Source organism: Sorex araneus, chromosome 1, assembly GCF_027595985.1.
Source record: "Sorex araneus isolate mSorAra2 chromosome 1, mSorAra2.pri, whole genome shotgun sequence".
Lineage (NCBI taxonomy): Eukaryota > Metazoa > Chordata > Mammalia > Eulipotyphla > Soricidae > Sorex > Sorex araneus.
In genome coordinates, this window is record NC_073302.1 from 150462246 (window position 1) to 150487186 (window position 24941).

Consider the following 24941-nt stretch of genomic DNA (forward strand, 5'->3'; position numbering starts at 1 on the left):
ATTGCTCCAGCCCCATCCCCTGCTGATCTTAACCCTTAGGTAAAGAGTTGTAATACCAGACTATAAGTTTGTTGTTGTTTTAATAAATACTTTTGGCTGAGTACAGCCTTGTTTTGGTTCTTAGTTTTTAGGTCACACCCAGCAAAATCACTCCTGGCAGTGCTCAAGGGATCATATGGGATGCCAGGGATTGAACTTGGATCAGCCATTTGCAAGACATATGCCCTACCCACTGTACTATCTCTCCAGCCCCTAAATACAGTATTCTTTTTTTCTTATTCTTTTTTTAAATTAATTTTTAAAATTTTTTAATTAGTGAATCACCATGAGGGTACAGTAACAGATTTACATATTTTCATACTTGTGTTTCCCTCATCCCTAAACACAGTATTCTTGATGACAAGTTTTACCCCTTTCAGTATATTGAATATATTATTCTATTCTTTTCTGGCTTGCAAAGTTTCCTTGAGAAATATTGGTAGTATTACAGGTGGTCCCATGAATATGGTGCATTATTTTTATCTTACTAGTTGGAAATTTTTGTCTTTCATTTATGACACTTTAATTTTGTTATCTTGGTGTATAATGACATAGGATCAACCTAGTTTTGATCCTTTAGGCTTCATGAATCTGGATGTTCATTTCATACCTGAACTTTGGAAAGCTAACAGCCATCTAATTCTTATAACTTACTAGTCACTGTTTTTGGTAAGTTATTTTATCACTGAAGCTATTTCCTCAACTCAAAGGGTAGTTTTGAAAATTAAATGAGATGAAATATGATTATCCTTCAAAAATTATAGAGCGTTGTATTTACCTTGGTTGGAGCGATAGCACAGCAGGTAGAGCGTTTGCCTTGCACAGAGCCGACCTGGGTTTGATTCCTCCACCCCTCTCAGCCTGGCACGCTACTGAGAGTATCCCGCCCAAAAGAGAGAGCCTGGCAAGCTACCCATGGCGTATATTTGATATGCCAAAAACAGTAATAAGAAGTCTCACAATAGAGACATTACTGGTGTCCGCTTTAGCAAATCGATGTCAGTGGGAGCTAAGTTCCTGGTGAGTATAATGTGCAGTCAGGATTGAATTCCATTGGTTTTAAAGTGCTTGATAGATGTGAAGAGTGAGACCAGTTGTGATAGTTTAGTGTTGTAGAAATGAATAGAAAATTGATGGTGTGAGATTGTTTTTGTTTTTATGCCTGGGGTCCAATCCAGGGCTTCATACTCGTAAGACATACACTTTATCACTCAACCACAGTCCTGATCTGAAAATTGGTGTTTTAATGCTGAACTGATATGACAACATTTAAATATTTAAATAAACATTTGGTTAAATTAAATACTGTTTTAAAATAAATGTTTATTTAAATATGCAAACAAACACCAAATATTTAAATAAGAATTACTCCTATAGTCTTTCATTTTGGTAAAAAAAATGCACTCTGAGAAGCAAAGTGCAGTTATCACTAAAGAAAGTGGATCATTAGAAAAGCTATTGAGTTTTTGGATGTGTGCAATAGAAAGGAAAAGAGCAGTAAGCCCAAGAGTCTTCACATATTGTGCTTCTGCTTCCTCTTCCTCTTCTTTCTTCTTTCTTTCTTTCTTTCCTCCTCTTCCTCCTCCTCCTTCTCCTTCCTTCTTCCTTCTTCCTTCTTTCTTCTTCTTCCTCCCTTCTTTCTTCTTTCTTCTCCGTAGTCACACCCGGCTATGCTCAGGGCTTACCCTGGTTCTGTTCCTAGGGATCGCTCTTGGTGGGGCTCAGAGGACCTTTTGTATGGTGCATAGGGTCAACTGTGCAAGGCAAGCACCTTACCCATTCACTGTACTCTCTCTCCAGGCTCATTTATTTTTGGAAAGGGCCACATCTGTCAATACCTAGGCCACACTTGGCCCTGTCCTCTGTGGCTCCTGTCCTCTGTGGCTCCACATGCAGCTCTGGGAATCAAACCAGGATCACAGCCACAGCTTCATGCTCAGCAAGAGTCTTAACCTTTGTCCTGTCTCTCAGGCCCCTTCTACTCATGTGTTGTTAAGGCTTAGTCATGTTGATGAAAATAAATGAGAATAATGAAGCAGCACAGGGCAATGCATGGGCTCTGGAATAAAAATGATCTCTGCTTGAGTCCTGCCTTTGTTCATTATTATATGATTTTTTTCATTGATATCTACTTATGGAATTAAATGGAATGATGCATTGAAGCACTGAGCATAATAACTGGCATATGTAAGCACTCCTTCATAAGTGACAGTAGTTGTTACTATGGAACATTATATGACTGAAATCCATTCATGATCAACTTAGTAACTGTGTATCTCAATTACTGCATAGTTCAGGCTTTGGAATCACAGATTTATTTTTGAATGCCCAATCTGGACAGGCAAGCTGATTTTAACCTCAATTAAAATACATTGAAACCTATCTCTAACTCAATGTTTGTTAAATGAGCAGAACTGTAGGTAGCTGCAAATTTTATTGTATTGGGTTTTGAGATTGTTTGTCTTCTTAACATCACCTGGCTACTTTTCCTATTAATAAAAGGACTTCACTCTTTTATTAATGTTTATCAGTAAAATTTAGCATTTGGGTCATGTATGCAGTCATCTTCAAAGGTCTTCCTGAAAGGACACACTAAAGGTCGCATTCATTTAAAATTTTCTTAGTATGAATTTTTATTTTCTTTTTAACCCCCAGCTGATCTTAACCCTTAGGTAGAGAGTTGTAATGTCAGACTATAAATTTGTTGTTGTTTTAAGACCACACCTGCTGGTGCTCAGGACTTACTCCTGGTTGTGCACTCAGGGATCACTCTTGGTGAGGATTGAATCTGGGTTGGGCCAGTGCAAGGCAGCCACCTTATCTGCTCTGCTATCTCTTTGGCCCCATATTATGATTGTTTTTCCAGTTTTTTTCCTTGCCAGGCCAAAGAGATAATACTTGAGTTAAGTAGCTTATATCCCTCTGCCCTTAATTCAAATTCCCAGCACCAGAATATGGCCCTCTAAGCACTGCCAGAAGTAGCTCCTGAGCACCCCTGGGTGGCCCAAAGCCCCACTATCCCCCAAACAAGTAAAGTAAAATAATATGAAAATAGTTTTTGTTTTGATTTTTTTGGTTTTGGGGTCACACCCAGGGGTGCTCAGGGGTTACTCCTGGCTCTGAACTAAGAGATTCCTTACGGAGCTCAGGAGACCATATGTGGTGCCAGGGATCAAACCAGGGTCCTCACAAGCAAGACAAGTGCCCTACCCTCTAAAAGTATGTTTCTTTCACTTGCCACAGACCTCAGTCTGTATGGTCAGGATCACTTCAGGGTTGCCTCAGCCACTGACCATTATCTGGGCCTTTTCTCACTAGGGACCAAAAAGCAGGAACTGTCAGAATTGAATCAACACTTGTGGGTTTAAATGCACCATCTTGTGCCACTTTAAACCATTGGAGCCATCTTCTGGGCCCTTAGATTATAATTTAATCTCATAATTCTTTTTATTCTTGAACTGGGCTGGAGCAACAATAGCACAGCGGTTGGGCGTTCGCCTTTCAAGTGGCCGAACCGAGTTCGATTCCTCCACCCCTCTTGGAGAGCCCGGCAAGCTACCCGTGCGTATTGGATATGCCAAAAACAGTAACAATAAGTCTCTCAATGAGAGACATTACTGGTGCCCGCTCAAAAAAATTCTTGAACTAGATCATTTACTCTAATTGGTCACTAAAGAAGGGTTTAAAGTCGTCTTGTGTGTCTAGCGTCATGTAAATCAGGGAGTTCATATGCTGTGGCATCAGGGATCTGACTGGTTGAGATCATTTCCTCAAGTGTCCTAGTCTCAACACTTGGTTTTTTTTATTTTTGCTTTTGCTTTTTTTCTCTATATTTTGTTGACCCATATGTCCTAGTTACTTTATAGACTCTCCCAAAGGACTCTGGTTCACGGACAGGTATAATTGAACAAGTCTATTGACATTTTGATTCTTCAACATTTAAATGCCTCATTTTTGTTTGTTTGTTTTGCTTTTTGGGTCACACCCAGCGATGATCAGGGGTTACTCCTGGCTCTGCACTCAGTTATTATTCCTGGCGGTGCTCGAGGCACCATATGGGATGCTGGGAATCAAACCCAGGTCAGCCCTGTGCAAGGCAAACGCCCTACCCGCCATACTATTGCTCCAGCCCCTAAACGCCTCATTTTGAAAAGGCAATGGTCAGCTGCCTTTACAATTTCCCTTCTTTCCCTTTAGTCTTGAACCTTAGTTCAGTTTCTCATAAAATTTTTATTAAATAGCTTTAAAAAATAGCATGCTCTTTTTAGATTTTTGTTTTTGTCTTTGTTCATTATAGCAAATAAACTTTCAGAAGAGTTCTCAGAATATCCTGACATTTTGGGAATCTAAAGATTTGATTCACTTTTAGCAAAATTGCATTTTAGCAAAATTGGCAAGTTACCTAAACCGTGTTTTGTTGTATCTACGTGTTTGCTGTCTACTTAGCATAAACAATATGTATTAGATTTAGAATGTTTTGAACCCATTTACTTGATCCTATTGAAGTATTTCATTTTTATTAGATCTCATAGTTTTTACAATAATAAAATAATTTTTTGTTTTTGCTTTACTATCAATTTACCAAGCACATTCTTTAGTATGCAACTGACTTTACCACTGATTAATTTTTGATCTTTCTGTCAGAAAGGTTAGATATACAAAGGGTTTAGGGACTAAACTCAGGAATCAAATTAGTAGGTTGAATTCATTAGTTCTGTCATTTATTCTCTGAGTACCTTAACATCTCTGTGCCTCAATTTATCTGTCTTTAAAATGTAGTTAAGGGGCTGGATCGATAGCACAGCGGGTAGGGCGTTTGCCTTGCACGCGGCCGACCCGGGTTCAAATCCCAGCATCCCATATGGTCCCCTGAGCACGGCCAGGGGTAATTCCTGAGTGCAGAGCCAGGAGTAACCCCTGTGCATCGCCAGGTGTGACCCAAAAAGCAAAAAAAAAATAAAAAAATAAAATAAAATAAAATAAAATGTAGTTAATACAGCCAGTGCTAAGGAATAAATAAATTAGCGTATAAATGCTTATGACACTCACTGCTGGTGACCCAAATTATTTGCTATCACAATGATGGAAGGCACAATGGATGTATTTAAAAGTCTTCAATAGGTTTAGACAGTACAGTGGGCAGCATGCTTGCCTTGCATGTGTGCCAGCCAGGTTCGATTCCCCAACACCACTTATGGTACCTGAGCACTGCCAGGTGTGGCCCCACAACAAAACCAAGTGTCTTCAAAAATTACAGTAATAACAATAATGAATAAGTAAATCAATAATACTTAAATACCAGAATGTTCAGTGGTGGGTAGGCTCACTCTGAAACAACACTCTTTTTTCCCTAACTGGAACTCAAATTTTTTTTTTTTAGGTTTTTGAGTCACACCCAACAATGCACAGGAGTTACTTCTGGCTCATGCACTTAGGAGTTACACCTGGCTATGCTCGGGGGACCATATGGGATGCTGGGAATCAAACCTGGGTCGGCTGCATGCAAGGCAAACACCTTACCTGCTGTGCTATCGCTCCAGCCCCATGTAACTCAATTTTAAAACAGATTTTGGTCACTTAAAAATTCCTCTTACTCCTTGCCATTCCAGTGATTTACCACTTTGCAGTCTGATGGGTTTTTTTTAAGCAGTTTTTATTCAGAAAAATTGTTGTTTATTGTGAAAATCAATATGATGCTAAAGTGCAGAAGATGACTCTTTTCCTTTTTAGGTGGAATAATCATTTCCCACAGTTTTATTTTACCTTTTCTCCCTCTTTTACAACCTGCTACCTTTCAGAGAAAATTCAAATTTGATGTGTTCTGTAAGGGCTCCCAGCCACTTCCTCCTTCTCACTTTGACTTTTTTGGGATTGCCATTAGACCTCAGGCAAAAGGTCACTTCTTTAAGGAGAATAAATGGGTGGGGATTGGGGTGCTAAAATGTTTATTCACCATTAAGAGTTGTAGCTCTGAATAACTTTAAAATGTCCTATAAATGGGAAACTGCATACCTATTTCAGAGTCTAGAGTCTTAACTCCCTTTCACATATGCACATGGAATTTTTACAGTTTTAATTGTTGAATTTTATTTATTGAGAAGGTTGTATCATGTTTTCTCTGGAACTCTACCAAGAGCTGTTCATCATTTTGGAAACTCATTCACTGATGACAACACCTATCACATTTATAGTCATTTACCACATAGGTGGAAATATCTTATGCTTGATTTGATTAAAATACTTTTTTCCTATATTCTCTTTTTTCTCTCTTCCTGTTATATATCATTCATAGAAAGCACATCTTTCTCTCTTCTCTTTTTAAATGACAATCTAATGGAGACAGTGTTTTACTTACCTTTCAGTTCTCATTGAGCACTTGGTAGTTGCTCAACTTAATATTTATTTAGCTGAATGGCATTAACAGTATTCATTGGACAGTTATTTATTGAATCAGATTCTGCTAGGCAAAGAGGATAATAAGACACTGTCCCTTATAGTTATATAAAGATTATATATCTAAAAGATATCTAAAAGATATATAATCTTGCTAAGATAGACCTGAGAATGATTACAATGCAATATGACAATTTCTAGAATGAGAAGACACAAATATAGATCTTTAATAAAAAATTTTGACAAACATTGGGGCCGGAGCGATAGCACAGCGGGTAGGGCGTTTGCCTTGCACGCGGCCGACCCGGGTTCGATCCTCGGCATCTCATATGGTCCCCCAAGCACCGCCAGGAGTAATTCCTGAGTGCAAAGCCAGGAGTAACCCCTGAGCATCACTGGGTGTGACCCAAAAAAAAAAAAAAAGCAAAAAAAAAAAATTTGACAAACATTTAAGGATGTAGGAAGTACTGGGATAATACCAGAAAATAAATAGTATCCAACATCAGTCATAATTAAAAGCAGACTGTTGAACAAAGCTCTGAAGAGTGGAAAGGGATTTGCCACATGGTCTAAAGAGGACATTCCAGATAGGACTCAGAGCAATGATAGACACTAATTCTTTGCTTGGAACAAAATGTCGGAGGTTAAGTTCTAAGAGATAAAGCTGTTCTTGGAGGTGATGGCCCAGATCTTGAAGAGTCTTTTGCCTGAAAACAAGTTCAATTTTTATCTTGCAGGCAATGATATAAAACCAGTGATGCATTAAAACAATTTCCAGTGTATGGGTGCATATAATCCAATTATAGAATTGGTATATTTTCTTGTGGGTGGAGAGGAGAGATGCTCAGGGCTTACTTTAGGCTCTATGCTCAGGGCTCACTCCTGGTATGTGCTCAGAGGTCATATGTGGTGCTAGGGATCAAACCTGGATTGTCTGCATGCAGGGCAAGCACTGTACACACTGTACTATCACTTCAGCCTGGTGTAGTTTCATTTTATAGTTGGAAAACTGAGGCTCAGAGACAGAATTAGTTTGCCCGAGTTTCCACATCTACAAAGTGGAAGAACTAGGACTTTAAACCTAGATGGTCTGACTCCACACTTAGAATCCCTCCAGAAGAAAAGAGTAGATATTTTTATGCTTTTCAATCACTCTGGCTTCTTCACCTCACACCCTTCTCAACTAGAAAATTCACAATAGTTAGTAAATTCCATTCTGATCTCTGATGGATCTCTGGTGCCTGGGGGTCACCAGCACTACACCGGCAGTACTGGGTGGGGAATTGAACTCTCTCTGACCTCCATTGTGGAACTCATATATTTTAGTTTCCTAAAGGCCCCAAATTATCTTGTAATACACTTCTTGAAGATTACTTTTTATTCTGGTGTCAATCTTGATAGAGGGTTCAAATCAGAACCTGATCAGAACTTGACTGCCATTGGCCAGTGGCTGGCTTGCTTATTTAAAAGAGCAATTGATGAATTTAAGTTGTTCATATATCTGCCTATTAGGTGTAGTTGCAGGATACCAGGTCTAACACATAACTAAGGCTCAGACCTTTACCTTCTCCATCCTTCAGAATTTAGAGAAATTAAATTTTTACCCAGTAGATTTACAAAACTTGAAAGAATGTGCTGGCAGTGATAGGGGAAACTGTGGATTGCCTAGCTTTTTTGAAAGAATTCTGATAACAATTTTTAGAAATGTTTAAATGCTCATAGTTTTTGCCTGATAATCTCACTATAGGTTACAAAAAGTGTACTGGCATGTGTGTGCTGGCAGAAAAAATAGATGCAGTCTGGAAGCCAGCCAGAAAATGGCTGAATAAATTATATTCATTTGAAAGATAATGCACTTCTAGAGTAATGGCAGTTTATGTGTTTAGAAGTTACGGGGCCATAGAGGTAATATAGGGGTTAAGGCACTGACCTTGCATTCTGAGACCTTAGTTTAAATTCCCAGCAAATTGTTTGTTGAACACTTCCAGGGGTCACTTTTGAGCATAATGCCAGATTTAGCCCCTGAACAGGGCAGGGTGTGGCCCAATACCCGATGCTCCCCACCCCTACCCTAGTTATAGAATTACAGTATATAGTGTGATATAAAATCCCAACAATGGGGGCAGGAGTGATAGCACAGCGGGTAGGGCGTTTGCCTTGCACGTGGCCAACCCAGGTTCGATTCCCAGCATCCCATATGGTCCCCTGAGCACTGCCAGGAGTAATTCCTGAGTGCAGAGCCAGGAGTAACCCCTGTGCATTGCCGGGTGTGACCCAAAAAAGCAAAAAAAATTAAATAAATAAAATAAAATCCCAACAATGCAAAACTGTATGTATATATGAGACTAAAAGGAGAAAAGGATTCACATCAAACAAAATAAATGGATTTGCTCAGGAAACAGAACTTGAAGGTAGGATTACTTTCCTATGTGACATTATTATAAGGTAGTTTTTGTAATTTTTGAAAAGTTTTTAAGATAAAAAGAGGGCTGGAGAGAGACAGCCCAGTGGCTAGGGCACTTGTTTTGCATCTAGCTGGCCAGGTTCAGTGAATTCCCAGCACTGCAAATGGCCTCTGAGCCTCACCAGGAGTGATCCCTGAGCACTACCAGGTGTGGCAAAAAACCAGATTTTTAGAAATTTTGGGATAAAAAGAAACCTTTTCTTTCTATTTTGGAGGGGTTATAGTGATATAAATTATAGAAATAATTACTTGGTGGTGGGGGGTATTAGTACTCAGAATGGGTAAGGGCAAATCTTGGTTCCTGGTAATAATGAATATCTTGATGTGGGTATTGGTTACACAGGTTTATTCACATTGTAAAAATCTGTCTCTGGGGGCTGGAGCGATAGTACAACCGGTAGGGCGTTTGCACTCGGCCGACTCATGTTCGATTCCCAGCATCCCATATGGTCCCCTGAGCACTGCCAGGAGTTAATTCCTGAGTGCAAAGTCAGGAGTAACCCCTGTGCATCGCTGGGTGTGATCCCAAAAGAAAAAATTGTCTATGTATATACTTATTATTTTCACAGCTTTGTGTGTATATTGCGATCACAAGTTTATTACAAAGTTTTGACCCAACAATAATAAAATACTATTTTTAATAACAATTGTAACATTTAATGAAGGAACAAGATAATTCTTTTGTATAAAATATGTACATATGTATTTTGTATAAAATATGCTACATTTAATTAGTATTATGTGTAGGTGATTATTGTTTTCTGGATTTTTTGGTTTTGAGTTTTGGGGTTTTAAGTAACAGTGGTTCAATTAATAGGTTTTTCTAGGAAGTCCCTATAAAGTGGTAATAAACGTGACCAGGTTATGAGATACGGAGCAGAACATAGATCTAGAAAATGAGAGGAAAAAACTAAAAAGAACAAGAAATGTGGCATTGGATAGAGGTGTAATGACAGATAAACTTTTTTAACCCTCACTAAAGAAAGGATTGATTTCAGCTGTCAAACCATCATGTAGTTGTTAAGAGTCCCTCTCCTTTGGCAAACTCAAATTGTCTTTACAATTTATGCCAGATCCTTAAGTTTTGTTTTTAAGCATTTAATGGTTCTAATGTAACCATGTCACTGGTGTAGTATTTTAATTGATTGTAGCAGATGCAACTGGTAGTTTAAGAAATCTGTATTCTCTCCCTCCTCACAAATTAATTTGGTAATTCGCTCAGATCTTTTACATCATAGTTGCTGTGCCTCCCCAAGTTCCAGTGAGAACCAAATAAGAAAATGTATGTGAAACTAATAGAATTAAACACTTTTTTGTAGATTACATTGTTTTAGTTTTTCCTTCAGCTCAGAGGCCCTTGTTATAAAATGTAGCTATTCAGATGGAATTTATTTCCAGTCATCTTCTGCAAATATTGTATTTAGCGTGCCCCCCCCCGTGCAGGTTGTGATCACAATGCGTCTGTAGTATTTTAGGCCAGATATTAATATTTCGTGCTTTATGCATAAAGCTGAAACGTAAAACATTCATTTTTTCTAAGAACTGTTACATTATCACAGGAATTACCAATTTCCCTTTTCTTTTAATCATTATCACTCACCATGTTAAAACATCCAAAACCAGGACTCTTCAGATGTTCCATAGAGTTTCGATAAAGACCTGACTTTTGATTAGCCCTTAAATCACTAATAATCTGAACGGGAGCTTAGATTGGCTAGGCGAAATTTGCGTGGCACTAGGACCCAGGGGGCTCCCGCGAGCGGATCTAGGGGCCAGATTGCAAATTCGCGGTGACTCAGTCTGGTCGGCTCCTTGCGCTCGGCGGCCGCGGCGGCAGCAGCAAACGTTGGCGGCCGAGCTGCTCCGGCTCAGTTCCCCTGGGTTTCGCCGTCCGAGACTCCCTTCGGGGGCACCTGAGGCAGGTCTGAGGCGTCTGGGGAGCGCTGGGGTCATTGTGGCGGCCTGACGGAGGCTGCTCGGCATGGGAAACCCTCAGGCCTGTGCACGAGTAACATTTGCTTCGTCTCTTCCTGTGTCTGGCTTTATTTGCAGCAAACCAAGATGGAGTATGAGTGGAAACCTGACGAGCAAGGGCTTCAGCAAATCCTGCAGCTGCTGAAGGAGTCCCAGTCCCCCGACACCACCATCCAGAGAACCGTGCAACAAGTATCCTTTCGAGGCCTCGCCGCCGCCGCCGCCCGCGCCGCTCGCCCCGCGCGGGGCCCGCTCTCGGCGCCCGGGAGCCTCGGCCGCCCCTCCCCCGCCGCTCCCCGGATCCCTCCGCCCGCTCGCGCCGCTGCCCCTGCCCGGCGCCTCGCGCACGCGGTCCCCATGCCCGGACCCGAGCGCCGCCGCGCCGCCGCCGGCTTCCGGCCGGTAGAAGGCGGTCGCGACATGTGCGCCGACCGGGCCGCCACGTCCCCGCCCGCCGCTGGCCAGCCGCGGCGCGGGGAACGGCTCTCGGTGCACACAATGCGCCGTGCGCGGCGGGGCCCGACTCCGGGCAGAGACGGGGAGGAGCCGGCGCTGGGTTTGAACTGCCGCGGGGCTCGGCGGGGACTGGGAGCGAGATGGCGGGGGGCTCGGACCCGAGACCGCGCGGTGGTGGGTTGGTCGGCACGGGGGTTGCCGGCCTAGCGCTGCAGCGTGAGACACGAGCCCCGAGAAGCAGCCGCCGCCTTGCCGGGGTACCGTGATGGAGGGAAGTCGAGGCCTCCTGTCTTAAGTGATCCTATAGTCGCATCTTAAGACCCCCCCCCCACTTTCCCCCCCCCCCACACACATACATCCCTGCTTCCGCGAAAGAAAACCCTTTGAGATCTCGAGTCTGCTGTTTTTACAGAAATGCCTCTTGGTTTTTGCTGTTGATAAACTACAATATTACTTTGGAACTTCATTAAGCGCCTTTAGTATTTGCGCTTAAATTTAAGGCACCATAAAGGTCGCCGTTATATGCGATTACTGGAACAGGTCTGGCAAATTTTGATTGTTATTGCCCTTTAAGGACATAGTGTCTTGGTCAGTGTACTTTTGATTTAAAAATTGAGGGAATTTGGCTTGCTTAGAATTCTAAGTCGTTTCCTTTGGATTTTGTGCTGGGGAAAGAAGACGAGTGGAAGAGGTGGGAGATCTTGTATCTGAAACCCTGCTGGAGCTCTTAACAATTGTCATGGCTCTAGTGATAGAAGGCAAGATTTGTGAATTCATATATTACATGACAGTACTAGCCAAACCTAAGACTGCATTTAATCTGTGACACCATGTGTTATATATTTTTAGTTTGAATTTTATTCCAACCCACTCACCCAAAATTACGGTACTTGAGCAAACAGGCAAATTTGCGATTTATTCTGTATGCCTCTAAGGAGTGAGCAAAATTAAATTTTAAGTAGAGGCTAACAGAATTTCAGTTTATGCACTGCTCTATATTTGCCGAGTGCCTAATGATGATGATCATTTTTTATCTCCTTAGGAAAGAATGCATTTAATTACCGTTTTTGTATTGGCTTGAGCATTGTAAAAAAAAAAAAACCGTTATGTTCTTCAGGGTAAATAGCACCATGGTGAGAAGAGTAAACCTTGTTGAGAATGATTTTTGAAATCTATTAGCATATTAGCAACCTTAAACCCACAGAGAAATCAGTGGGTTTCTCTTGGTTACAGGAGTTTTTTTCCTAAAGAATGTCTTTTGCAACTTTATTTACATTTTGACTATCACTGGCTTAATATTCTTTAAATGGGGTAAAACATGTATATATTAATGTTCTTGTGCAATAAAACAATTACAAGATTCATTAATGAAAAAAGAGGGATTGAGGGGCATGATAATACTTTAGTATGTAGTACAGTTTGTGCATAAATGATCTTTTGTCTTTAGGTTTTTGAACTTGAACAATGGGTCCAATAAATTTTATAAATAAATTCCCCAGAATTATCTTCAACTACAAAATTTTTCTTTTTTAATACTCCTCTTTCTTTTAAAGTTTAAAGAAATTACCTTTTTTTTTTTTTTTGGCTATGTTGACTACTGATAGTTTTGCTTTTTTTGTATTGAATATGTGACATAAAATAATGAGTTTAATATTTTAACCAAAAAGCACTCCAAGTGTTTGAACATCATTACTATGTTCTTGGAATAGTGTTTTGATGGTTTTAATAGAATACATTAAGAATCTTTCTCTTTGCACTCTTTACATCAAAGGGATTCTTGGTTGTAGATTTAAAACCTTAAATTATTTCAAATAACTTTGAGAAGTTTCCTTAACTACTGTTTGTTCTAGAAACTGGAACAACTCAATCAATATCCAGATTTTAACAACTACCTGATTTTTGTACTTACAAAATTAAAATCTGAAGGTAAGTTTTGCCACTTTGTTTTGAGGGGGAAAAAGCAATGTTAGTGTTTCACTTTTAATACCTATTAAGATACAGTGAGAAGTCTGTCCTCAAAGGGTTTCATTTGTACTGACCATTTGCTTTGCAAATGTGAAATAAGCAGACTTCAATCCTAAGTATTTAGATGCTTGATAAGCAGTCAGTATGACTATTTAGAAAATTAGTGGAAAAATGAGCTATTTCTGTTCATAGGCTTTTGTCACTTTTTAAAACTAACATTATGCTGCTGTAGCCATAGTATTGTGGATAGGGCACTTGCACACATCCTACCCAGGTGCGGTCCCTGGCACCCCTGTGTTCCCAGCCCTGCCCCTCCCCCTAAAAATAAAAACTAACAGTGCATATGCTTAACAAACTTATTAACTGTTCTGTAGTGAATTTTAAGTTTAATAACTAGTATAACTGTTTCAAAGCTTGAAAACTTGGTCCTTTGATTATTTCTAATATACATAACGTGTCTCATTAAGGCTTCAAATATCTCATGTATATTTTTACTAAGCACCACTTTCCTAGGTAGTCTATAGACTGGGGCAATAAAAGTAATCAAAACAAGCAAGAATATCTCTCTTCGTTTAGTTTAGATTGTATGAGAGGTGTTCTTCATAGAGTTATTTGAATATTGAGCAGTCTCTCCTGGACATTGTCACAGACATAGAAGACACATACTTATTGAGCAACTGATTCAGTAAATGTGTTGGCCTTTGAATGAGAGCACTTCCTGGTTCAGAAGCCATGGTATAAGTTAATTGGTAAAAACACACTTACAGTTGGCAAATGCTTTACACTCCAGCACACTTATTTCACTGTTTTTCAGCTATAAAATAAATGCTGTAGACGCTGAAATCTGTAAGGTTTAGCCTTCAAGCCTTAATGGGTTAATGATCTCACTACAGTAAAATCGCTCTAATCTTTTATTGAGATTTTGATAATCCTTGCAAAGTATAGTGATTTTAATTTTAGGTAATTTTGGAGGTCATTTCTGGATTTTATTTGTGATTGAGGAGTGTGAAAATGTCTTGCTTTCTAAATCTTAAATTCTTAGAAATACCTTTATATTTAAATTCAGTTAATATTCCTACTTTGATTTTAAGAAAAAACAACTTACACATTAGTGCATTTTCCCCCACAGAGTAGTTGGTAGTCAAATCAGTACTATTTGCTTTCAACAGAACTAAAACGTTCAGATAATAGTTTTATAAATTTGTAATTGCTTGAAGTTCTTAAATTTCTTTTTACCAAGCTATTTAATCTCTTGGCTCATCTTAAATTTACAATATTAATATTGTGGGGCTGGAGCAATAGCACAGTGGGTAGGGTCTTGCGCGCAGCCGACCTGGGTTCAAATCACAGCATCTCGTATGGTCCCCTGAGCACGCCAGCAATAATTCCTGAGTATAGAGCCAGGAATAACCCCTGTGCATTGCTGGGTGTGACCCAAAAAGCAAAATAAATTAAAACAATATTAATATTGTTACAATATTAATGTTCTTGAGATAGAACACTTCAGAAGTTTTCAGTTTTTTAAATTTTGTTAATTTTTTTTTTTATCTCTGATGCTTGGGGCTCTACACTAAGGGATCATTCCTGTAGTGCTCAGGGGACCATGTAGGGCTCCAGGAATGAAACCTGGGTCGACTATGTTCAAGGCAAATGCCTGCCCTCTGTACTATCTCTTCAGGCCCCCAGAAGTATTTTTAAAAGCAAAGTTAAAATTCAAATAGCAAGAAAGGTTGTGTATAAATTAATCCCCCAAATAGTCTACTCATTTTAGAATATTAATAAGATTCATTCATTTTTGGGTTTTGTTCTATTTTGATTTTTGGCTTGAAGTGGGAACTATATATTTAGCACTTGTTTTTTCTCATGTCTATTTTCTTAATCTGATATGAAGGCTTGTTACATATACCTTTTTTTTTTAATTAGCACACAGTTATCTATTTTAGAAAAGAATCAGAAGTAAAATCCTAAAGTGAAAGTACTTATGTGAGCCAGAGCAATAACACAGTAGGTAGGGCACTTGCCTTGCACAGGGCTGATCCAGGTTCAGTCCCTGGTGCCAGATATGGACCCCTGAGATGTGGCTCAAAAAAACAAAAAAAGAGAGCACCTTATTTACTACTCTCTCCATTGTTCTTGACCGGGTGTTTACACTGAATCATAAATGAAATTTTTATATCTGAAAGAAATATATGACCTTGTCCAATTTCCTCACATTTTAGAGAAGCAAATTTAGGATTTTCATTATAAGACAATATGGTTCATTTAGTGATTTTTTTTTTTTAATGGAGTTTGGGCAAGGGAGATATTTCTACTTTTAAATAGGCTGACATTTGAATTCATTTTAACTTGTGGTTTTTAAAAAATGTTCATCTTACAACCTGTTTTGGATTTTTTTTTAGTTGCCTGGGATCAAACGCAGGGGTCTCATATAGAAGGCATGTGCTCCTTCACTGAGCCCCCACCCCAGCTTCTCTTGTTGTGAGAAACCATAGTATATTTTCTATAAGCAAATAAACATGAAATTTTAAATTACATAGCTATGAATTTTAAGAACTAACTTAAGATTAAAATGCTTATTGTTCGAAGGAAATTAAAAATCTGAAAATTGTGTTTTATAGCAATTTGACACTTGGTAGAGGAGTTAGAGTGTTTTGTTCCATAGAGTTACATGTTGAAAAGGACTGTAAGAGGAACTGGAAGAGAATTTTTAAATGTTATATGAATGCTTTCAGATTGTTTTATTGCCCTGGTTCAAGTGGAGGTTTTGTACAAAAGAAACCATTTTTCTCTATTTGCTTCTCCATGTGCTCCAGCCTTGAATATGTCAATACCACTTTGAAGCACACTGCTAATAACTAAAACAAACTGGGACATTTTATTTTTTAATAAGGTATATAGAACAGTAGTGTTGTAATAGCATTTTTTTTTTTTTTGCCACACCAGCTCTTTTTATCTTCTAGCTCATGAGGAGGATGCTGAGAGGGCATCATGTGTAGGTTCTGGAACCAAGCTTTTGTTTTGGTTTCTGTTTGGGGCTCCACCAGCTGTACTCAGGGGTTACTCCTAGCTCTGCTGGCAGTGCTTAGGGGACCATATGGGATTCCAGGAGTAGACCCTGGGTGACCCGCATGCAAGGCAAGTGCTGTATCTGCTGTACTATCAGTTTGGCCCTGGAACCAGGGAAGTTTTGACCCTCCCTACTTAGTAAAGACCTCAGTTTCTTCACTTGGGGGATAGTAATTTAAAGGAGATTGTGAGAATTAAATGCAAAATACTTGGAAAGCATTTAAGATGTTAACTGTTGCTAATGTTGGTCATAGTACTACTGGTTGGTAAGCATCAGAGTCATAGTCTATGGATTAAACTTGAAAGTAAATTATTTAAGTGCTTACTGGAAATTTCATGCTTTGTTTTGTTTTAGCTCAAGGGCAAGTGAAAAGCCTGATATAAATGAGCTGCAACAGTTATTTGTATGTGAAGGTGATCCAGAATATTCTTTGCTTAATTTTATAAGACTATTTTAGTGAATATCAGATTTATAATCCGATATTTTGTCAGGTTCAAATAAAGCTTGAGTACATTAACCATATGTATACCAAATTAAACTGGATCGGTGGCTCTCAACCAGGTACAGTTTTGCCCTCCAGGAGGCATTTACATTATTTGGAAGTATTTTTGTTGATCGTAACTTGAGAGGTAATACTGGCATCTATGGTCAGTAATGCAGCTAAATATCTACCATTGCACAGGATAGCACGAATTATATGGTCCAAAATGTTAGTAATGCCTGAACTATAAAATGACAGAGTTGATCTTTTGATTATCATTATGCTTCTTTTTCCTCATTATAGCAGAATTACTGGAATGTTAAAATCAACTTACTGTATTATGATTACCTTTTATTGCAGATGAACCCACAAGATCATTGAGTGGTCTCATTTTGAAGAATAATGTGAAAGCACATTTTCAGAACTTTCCAAATGGTGTAACAGACTTTATTAAGAGTGAATGTTTAAATAATATTGGGGACTCTTCTCCTCTGATTAGAGCCACAGTAGGTAAGTTATATTTAAACAATTTTGCTTACCCTGGTTGTAATGGGATTTGGTAGGCCATTTCTGAAAGCATTGTGCTGAGGGGAAATTTTTGGTTAGTATGTCAATGCTTTTGAAATAGTGTTAATTGTAACAGTAATAGCTCTCTTAAGCTATTCTATAAAGTCATGAGATTTGGTCATTGGTAGTTGTTTAGTCAGAGTATGTTAAATAGTGCATAAACAATGATGCATGAACAAGCATTATTTATTCTTTTTCTTTGGACTCCTTAAAAAAATTACATATTACATGTGTTATAATGGAGTATAATCATCATCCCGTTGATTGTCAGTTTTCTCGAGTGGTCTCAGCTCTGAGATTTTAGCAGCCTCTCTTTACTCTTCCTTCCCAATAGTGCCACATTGGAGGCTCTTTTCAGGGTCAGGGGAATGAGACCCATCATCGTTACTGGTTTTGGCATATGAATACGCCATGGGGAGCTTGCCAGACTCTCCCAAATGGAGTATAATATCCAGGTGTTTTTTTTTTTTAATCTGGAAAGAAAAACTTTGTAAAACAATTTAAGTATAGAACTCCAAATTTTAACTGTTTCCTCCTGTTTTGGTTTTGGTTTTTTGTTTTTGTTTATTTTGCTTTTTGGGTGACACCTGGCTCATGCACTCAGGAATTACTCCTGATGGTGCTCAAGGAACATATGAGATGCTGGGGATCGAACCTGGGTCAGCTGCGTGCAAGGCAAATGCCCTACCAACTGTGCTATCACTCCAGCCCCACCTCATGTTTTTTAAAACATGTTTTTGTATTATCCAGGAACTGGAAAGATAGTACAGTAGTGGCCTACCCATACTGTTTAATTCCGAGCCCTGCTAGGAATGATTGCTGATCGCAGAGCCAAGGAGAAAGTCCTGAGCACTATGGGTGTGGCACACACACAAAAAATTTACCGTTAACCTAATTAGTTACTCTTAATTATGAACTTTTGTACCAGTTTCTTTGAATTCATGCCAATATTTTAATTTTTATTTTATCTTTTATTGAATCACTGTGAGATACATAGTTAGAAAGTTGTTCGTGATTGACTTTCAGTCATACAATGTTCTCATACCCATTCTTTCACCAGTATACGTTTCCCACCACTAGTGTCGGCAGTGTGGGGGGGGTCCCCCTCATCTCCCTCCCCTTCTCTACAGCAGTCACTTTTAATTCTCTCTCGTGTGCTCTCTTTACTTTTGTACGTTATGATTTGCAATACGGGTACTGAAAGGTTATTCTGTTTGTCCCTTCACCACCTTCCAGCACTCAGTTCTTGTCCAGTGATCATTTCTAACTATCATTGTCATAGTGATCCCTTCTCTGTCCTTACTGCCTTCTCCCCCCACTTGTCTCAAGCTTCCAACCATGGACCAGTCCTCTGAGTCCTTATTTCTACTGTCCTTGGGTAATAGTTTCAACTATATATGTTTCTTATTCCAAAATGAGTGCAGTCATTCAGTATCTGTCCCTCTCTTTCTGACTCTTTTTCACTCAGCATGATACTCTTCCTGTCCATCCGTTTATAAGCAGATTTCATAACTTCATTTTTCCTGGTGGCTGCATAATACTCTGTTGTGTACCAGTTTCTTTATCCAGTTGTTTTAGGGCACTTGGGTTGTTTCCAGATTCTGCTATTGTGTATAGCTCTGCAATGAACATAGTAGTGCAGATGGCTTTTCATCAGTGTGGTTTTAGGCTACCAGGGTCATATGGTAGCTCATTTCTAGGGTTTGTTTGGTTTTGTTTGAGGAATGCCCGTATTTTCCAAAAACACTAACTAGTAATTTTTGAATCTTTTCAGTATTCTACTTGATTTCAATGAAAATAAGATTTTAGCAGTTTATGTAATAATGAATTCAGATAGGTTTGGGAGTAAACCCTGTATCTGTAACCGTACTTAATATGAGTCAGTAGAAGGAGACACAGGCGTCATCCCCTATATAAGAGCGGGGCTTCTTAAACTTCATCCTGTTATGATATCTTATGCCTCAGAAATGCAACACCTGGGGGCTGGAGTGATAGCATAGTGGGGAGGGCATTTGCCTTGCACGCGGCCGACCCGGGTTCAAATCCCAGCATCCCATATGGTCCCCTGAGCACCGCCAGGAGTAATTCCTGAGTGCAGAGCCAGGAGTAACCCTGTGCTTCGCCAGGTGTGACCCAAAAACCAAAAAAAAAAAAAAAGAAAGAAAGAAATGCAACACCAGTTAGTGCTGCTGGAAACACCTTGAATTCAGTTTATTCTGAAATTAATTTTGAATTAAATTTTGATTGTAGAGTATTTAGACACCTTTTTACTGTTTTTGTTCTGTTTTTTGGTATCTACAGTCACATTCAGTTATGAGACCCTGTACAGAAATCACAACTCACAGCTTGGGTCTAGAGTAGCCTACAAATACAGTGTTCAGTATGCTGTAGGACTTAAGCAACAACTTTTACAGAACCTGGAAATGTGCTGCTAATGCGGCAAGTTAATAAAATAGAAGCCAAAAGTCGCCAAGTATTTTCATTAAAAGTTCTTTTAACTTTTTTTTTGGGGGGGAGGTCACACCCGTTGATGCACAGGGATTGCTCCTGGTTCATGCACTCAGGAATTACTCCTGGCAGTGCTCAGGGGACCATATGGGATGCTGGCAATTGAACCCGGGTCGGCCGAGTGCAAGGCAAATGTTCTACCTGCTGTGCTATTGCTCCAGCACCCGTTCTTTTAACTTTTGTATGTCTTGTGGTAGATTTGGAAAATACTAAGATAAATGTAACCAAGTTACTTATGAAGCAGAAAAACTTCCACATATTGACATTTTAAACTCTTTGCCAACACTGATTTAAATGAGACTAGTAGAGGGCAGTTGAAATTTGATGAAATGGATTCCGTAATATTGTGATGGACCCTCATGTACCCTTTTTTTTTTTTTTTTTTTTTTTTTGCTTTTTGGGTCACACCCAGCGATGCTCAGGGGTTACTCCTGGCTTTGCACTCAGGAATTACTCCTGGCGGTGCTTGGGGGGCCATATGGGATGCCGGGGATCGAACCTGGGTCGGCCACGTGCAAGGCAAACGCCCTACCCGCTGTGCTATTGCTCCGGCCCCTCTCATGTACCTTTTTAATACTTTATCAGCTCTTGGACTTGATCAAACACATGGTGAGTGTATGCTTGTGTGTTTATGTCTGAGAAGTCATGTGGTGGTGTTGAACTTAAGTAGTAGCTATTGGGAATCTTGCCCAGGAAGTCTTTTTGGAAGTTTTAATAGTTGTACTGATCCATTAGATGAATATTTTCTCCTGTTTAAGTGGTTGACTTGTATTTTATAATTTTGTTATTGTCCTTTTATGTATGATTATATGAGGAAAGTTTCTGTAGTATTAATAAAAAGTAACATTACTCGATGAAATTTTATTTTAGCATATAAAATTTAAATTGTTGGCCAACTATCTCTGTTTTCACTCCTTCGTTGTGCTCACTAAAAATTTCAATGTTTGTAGCATTATATGCCCACTACCTGCACTTAAGGCAATCTTGACAGCCCAATAGTCTGGAATCCCAGACAGGGTGAAAAATAAGAATTGACCAAAAAGGAACATGTTTGATTTTACTGCATTTTTAAAAATGTTACTAAGAGGATATTTTATTTTACAATGTCAAAATGCAGTACTCTGACCTTACCAGGTTAATTTTTTTAGTGAAAAGCAAATTACTTCTCAACCTTATTTTTACATTAAAAAAATCCTTATCATTGGGAGCAACTGTTTCAACTAAAGGTGAAAAAAATTGGGGGTGGGAGAGAGACCAGCCACACCCACCTGTGCTCAGGGATCACTCCTGGGAGGCTCAGGGAACCATATGGATTGCCAAGAATGCCAAGAATCAAACCCTAGTTGATTGCCTGTAAGGGAAATGCCCTACCTGCCTACTCTCTTTTTAGCCCCCTAAAGTTGAAGTTTTTAAGGAAAATCCATACATACCAACAGAGATGTTTGCTACTTAGTATTAACCACAGTGAATCTGCCTAGCTCACTGAATTTTCAAACTGTCCATGAAGGAACCACTTTCTCTTTTTCACTTTTACAGACTAGTACTTTAAAGCTTAAAGCTTTCTGTTCTTATAATTTGTCTGTGGTCAGAGTTTATGTTGTTACTACTGTAACTTTTTCGGTTATTGAGCCACACCTGGTGGATACTTGGGGCTATTGGCTATATCTGTCTGTGGGCTGGGGATTGTCCCCGGCAGTTCTAGGAGACCAGTGGACCATGTGGGTGGAACCCTTTGCATTTATCTCTCTAGTCCCAAGTTTATACTTTTAATTTTGTAACTAAAAAGACCCCTTGGTTGGACTGGGGAGATAAATATTCTTAGCTTTTTTATTTGAATCTTAGAAATGTGCACCCATCATTCAGTGAAAAGTGCTTCGAACATTTTGATATATTTTCTTTCGACTTTTTTGTTATTTCTATAAGTGAATTAAATTAGTGTGGAATTAGTCTTGGTACTGATGAAGAAAAATAAGGAAAAAACATTCCATACAGATACTTGTTCAAAATCAGAAAGGAGGGCCAGAGAGGTAGTACAGCAGGGAGTCTCTTGCCTTGTGGCTTAGCCAAACTGGATTCACTCCCCTGCACCACATGTGGTTCCATGTGCACCAGCAGGTGAAGTAGTGATCAGGAGTAGGCCCTGATCACTACCAGGTGTGGCCTCCAAACCTGAGAAATGTAACTGAAAAAGTGAGGAATGAAGTGATCATACACAGTGAAGCTGAGTTGAAACAGACCTGGTTCGTGGTGTAATAATAGAAGTGCTGGATCACATTTTGGAGGTCTTAGGCCAATTTGGGACATTTCAAAATTATTATATGCACATGTCTGTTTACCCATCAGTAGATTTGTGTTTTGTTGCAGAGTGATAATGGGCAGGCATCTTAAAGGTTTGTGTTTCCTTTCAAGGTATTTTGATTACAACTATAGCCTCAAAGGGAGAATTGCAGAATTGGCCTGATCTCTTACCAAAACTCTGTAGCCTGTTGGATTCTGAAGATTACAATACTTGTGAGGTAAGGATATTTGCTTCAGCAATTTTACTTGTTATAGATAAGACTTTAGGGGAAAATGGTTCTTAAGAAATCCGAAATTTCAAACCTTAGAAATCCCAAAGTTACCTTTTTGTTGGGTTGGAGTGATAGCACTGCGGTTGGGCTTTCGCCTTTCACGCGGCCGACCCGTGTTCGATTCCTCCGCCCCTCTCAGAGCCCGGCAAGCTACCGAGAGTACGGAGCCCGCACGGCAGAGCCTGGCAAGCTACCCGTGTGTATTCGATATGCCAAAAACGGTAACAATAAGTCTCTCAATGAGAGATGTTACTGGTGCTCGCTCGAACAAATTGATGAGCAACGGGATGACGGTGACAGTGACCTTTTTGTTACATATTTACAATCATTTTTATATTATTTTCTGTACACTGATTTTTGTTGGGGGGGGTGTTTTATTTTGGTTTTGGTTTTTCATTTTGATCTTTGGGCCACATTCGCCGGTGCTCGGGGCTTACTCCTGGCTCTGTACTCCTGGTAGGGATTAGGGGCCCATTTGGTGTTGAGGATTAAACCCAGGTTTGCCACATGCAAGACAGTGCCCTAACTCTCCGGTTCCAAGACTGCTAGGTACAAAAACTATTAACTTTATCAAAAGGAAATGTCATTTGTTCTTTTATTATAAAACTATTCTTGGGTATGTTAAATTTAATAAATTTAATAGCTATTAAATTTATTTAATGTGTTTTTTTTTTAAATAGACATAGTTACCAAATTCATAGAGTGCACACTTTTCCCGCACCCTGAATGGCATTATATCTTACTGTCTGACAGGTTTAAGGTAGATCTAGTCCTATGTCAATCATATCCGTGTTTCTCAATGTATCTTGTTTTTTTTTTAATTGGTTTTACTTTCAGTGACTGAATAATTTAAATTGTTTATAGGGAGCATTTGGCGCCCTCCAGAAAATATGTGAAGATTCTGCTGAGATTTTAGATAGTGATGTTCTTGATCGTCCACTCAACATCATGATTCCCAAATTTTTACAGTTCTTCAAGCACAGTAGTCCAAAAATAAGGTATGTCTGTAGTCCTTACTAATTCATAGACTCTGGTAGAAGTTTGGTTACTACCTATTGTGCATTCCCAAATGTTTTTGTGGCTGATAAAAGATTGGACGGTCCATAAAGGTCGGATAAACTTTGTTGTTTTCTTTTTATATGTGTATATAAACTAGTTCACAATATTTTAAATACTTCTAGTACCTCTGATTAGGAAAATGATAATTTAAGAATGAAGGTAGAAAGATGCATACTCTGAAATTATTTCGCCTAATCACTTAAATCAGTTAGGCATTAAAGTTAACCTGGTCTGTTCCCTGTACCCCTAATCCCTAAAGTAGACAGACCAGGTTAACTTTAATGCCTAACTTATAGCTATTTAAATATAATTACATACGAATATAGATGTATGCTATTGTATGTAATTTTAATTTATATCTAATACACCTCTTTTATTTTGTAAAGTAGAAATTTAATTAGCCTTTAAGTTTATCATAATAATTATCAGCTATATAATGTCTTTATTACATTGGTAAAGCATGTGAGACTAACCTATACATGCATACATACATATACACCTATACACCTGCCCTCTCCCAGTGATATATTTTAGGAATATATAATTCCTAAATTATATATCTTATAATATATAAAAATATATTTTATATAATATGATTATTATTTATATTATCTAAATAATGTATTGTTCATAATAATAAATATTATATTTATCATTACTATTTATAATAATAATATATGCATGGGGGTTACTCCTGGCTCGTGCACTCAGGAATTACTCCTGGCAGTGCTCTGGGGACCATGTGGGATGCTGGAATTTGAACCTGGGTCAGCCGAGTGCAAGGCAAACGCCGTACCCACTGCTATTGCTCCAACCCTCTCCCCCCGCCAAAGCCTTGCTTTTTGTTATGGTTTTCTGAATGTCAGCTCCTTTTCAGTTGTCAAGTACTTCATGGCTTTAATACAGAACATTTAAATATGTTACACTATTTAAAATGAAAACGACACTGTGCTAGAAGTAGTTATGCAGAGATGCCTAGGTGCACAAACTTTATATATGAGCTTAGCTATTAGTTTAGGTGTCCTTATGAACAACTTTGTAAACCACAGTGTTTAAATAAAGTACCTTAAAAAAAAAGATTCTAAGCTGTGTTTCAAAGGATCATTTTCTACAATTTGACAAGAGTATTCTGGAATATTAAATTTTTTATTGACTCTTTTACCTCTTTTAGTTAGTTTTCATCTTAAGTGGTACTTAAAACACTATTGTATTCAGAATAGAAGCCAAATAGATACTTTGGTAGTACTAGCCACATAAATGATGTATATTCAAAATAAATAGTCTGGGATATTTTTGTAAGACTGGAATAGTCTTAGTTAGAAGAGTTGATATCACCCAGAAAATCTACCCCTTTGAACACTTCAGCTAAATTTATAAAAGAAAATGTGATTTTCATGA

General features: G+C 38.8%; 1 protein-coding gene across 3 annotated transcripts in view; it reads left to right on the forward strand.

The window, feature by feature from the left end:
• The window catches only part of TNPO1 (transportin 1), a 94083-nt gene that overhangs the window by 19602 nt on the left and 49540 nt on the right, over positions 1-24941 (forward strand). For 2 of the 3 annotated variants that reach the window (XR_008629254.1, XM_055131778.1), the window contains exons 2-6: positions 10949-11062; positions 13177-13252; positions 17200-17349; positions 22324-22430; positions 23349-23482. Coding sequence is in view for 2 of the 3 variants with exons in the window: in XM_055131778.1 (XP_054987753.1) it covers positions 10949-11062; positions 13177-13252; positions 17200-17349; positions 22324-22430; positions 23349-23482 (581 nt within the window). In the remaining variant the exon portion in view is untranslated. Of the gene's footprint in view, positions 1-10366; positions 10819-10948; positions 11063-13176; positions 13253-17199; positions 17350-22323; positions 22431-23348; positions 23483-24941 lie in introns of those variants that run through there. The other variant, XM_004608505.2, reaches the window with a different exon arrangement.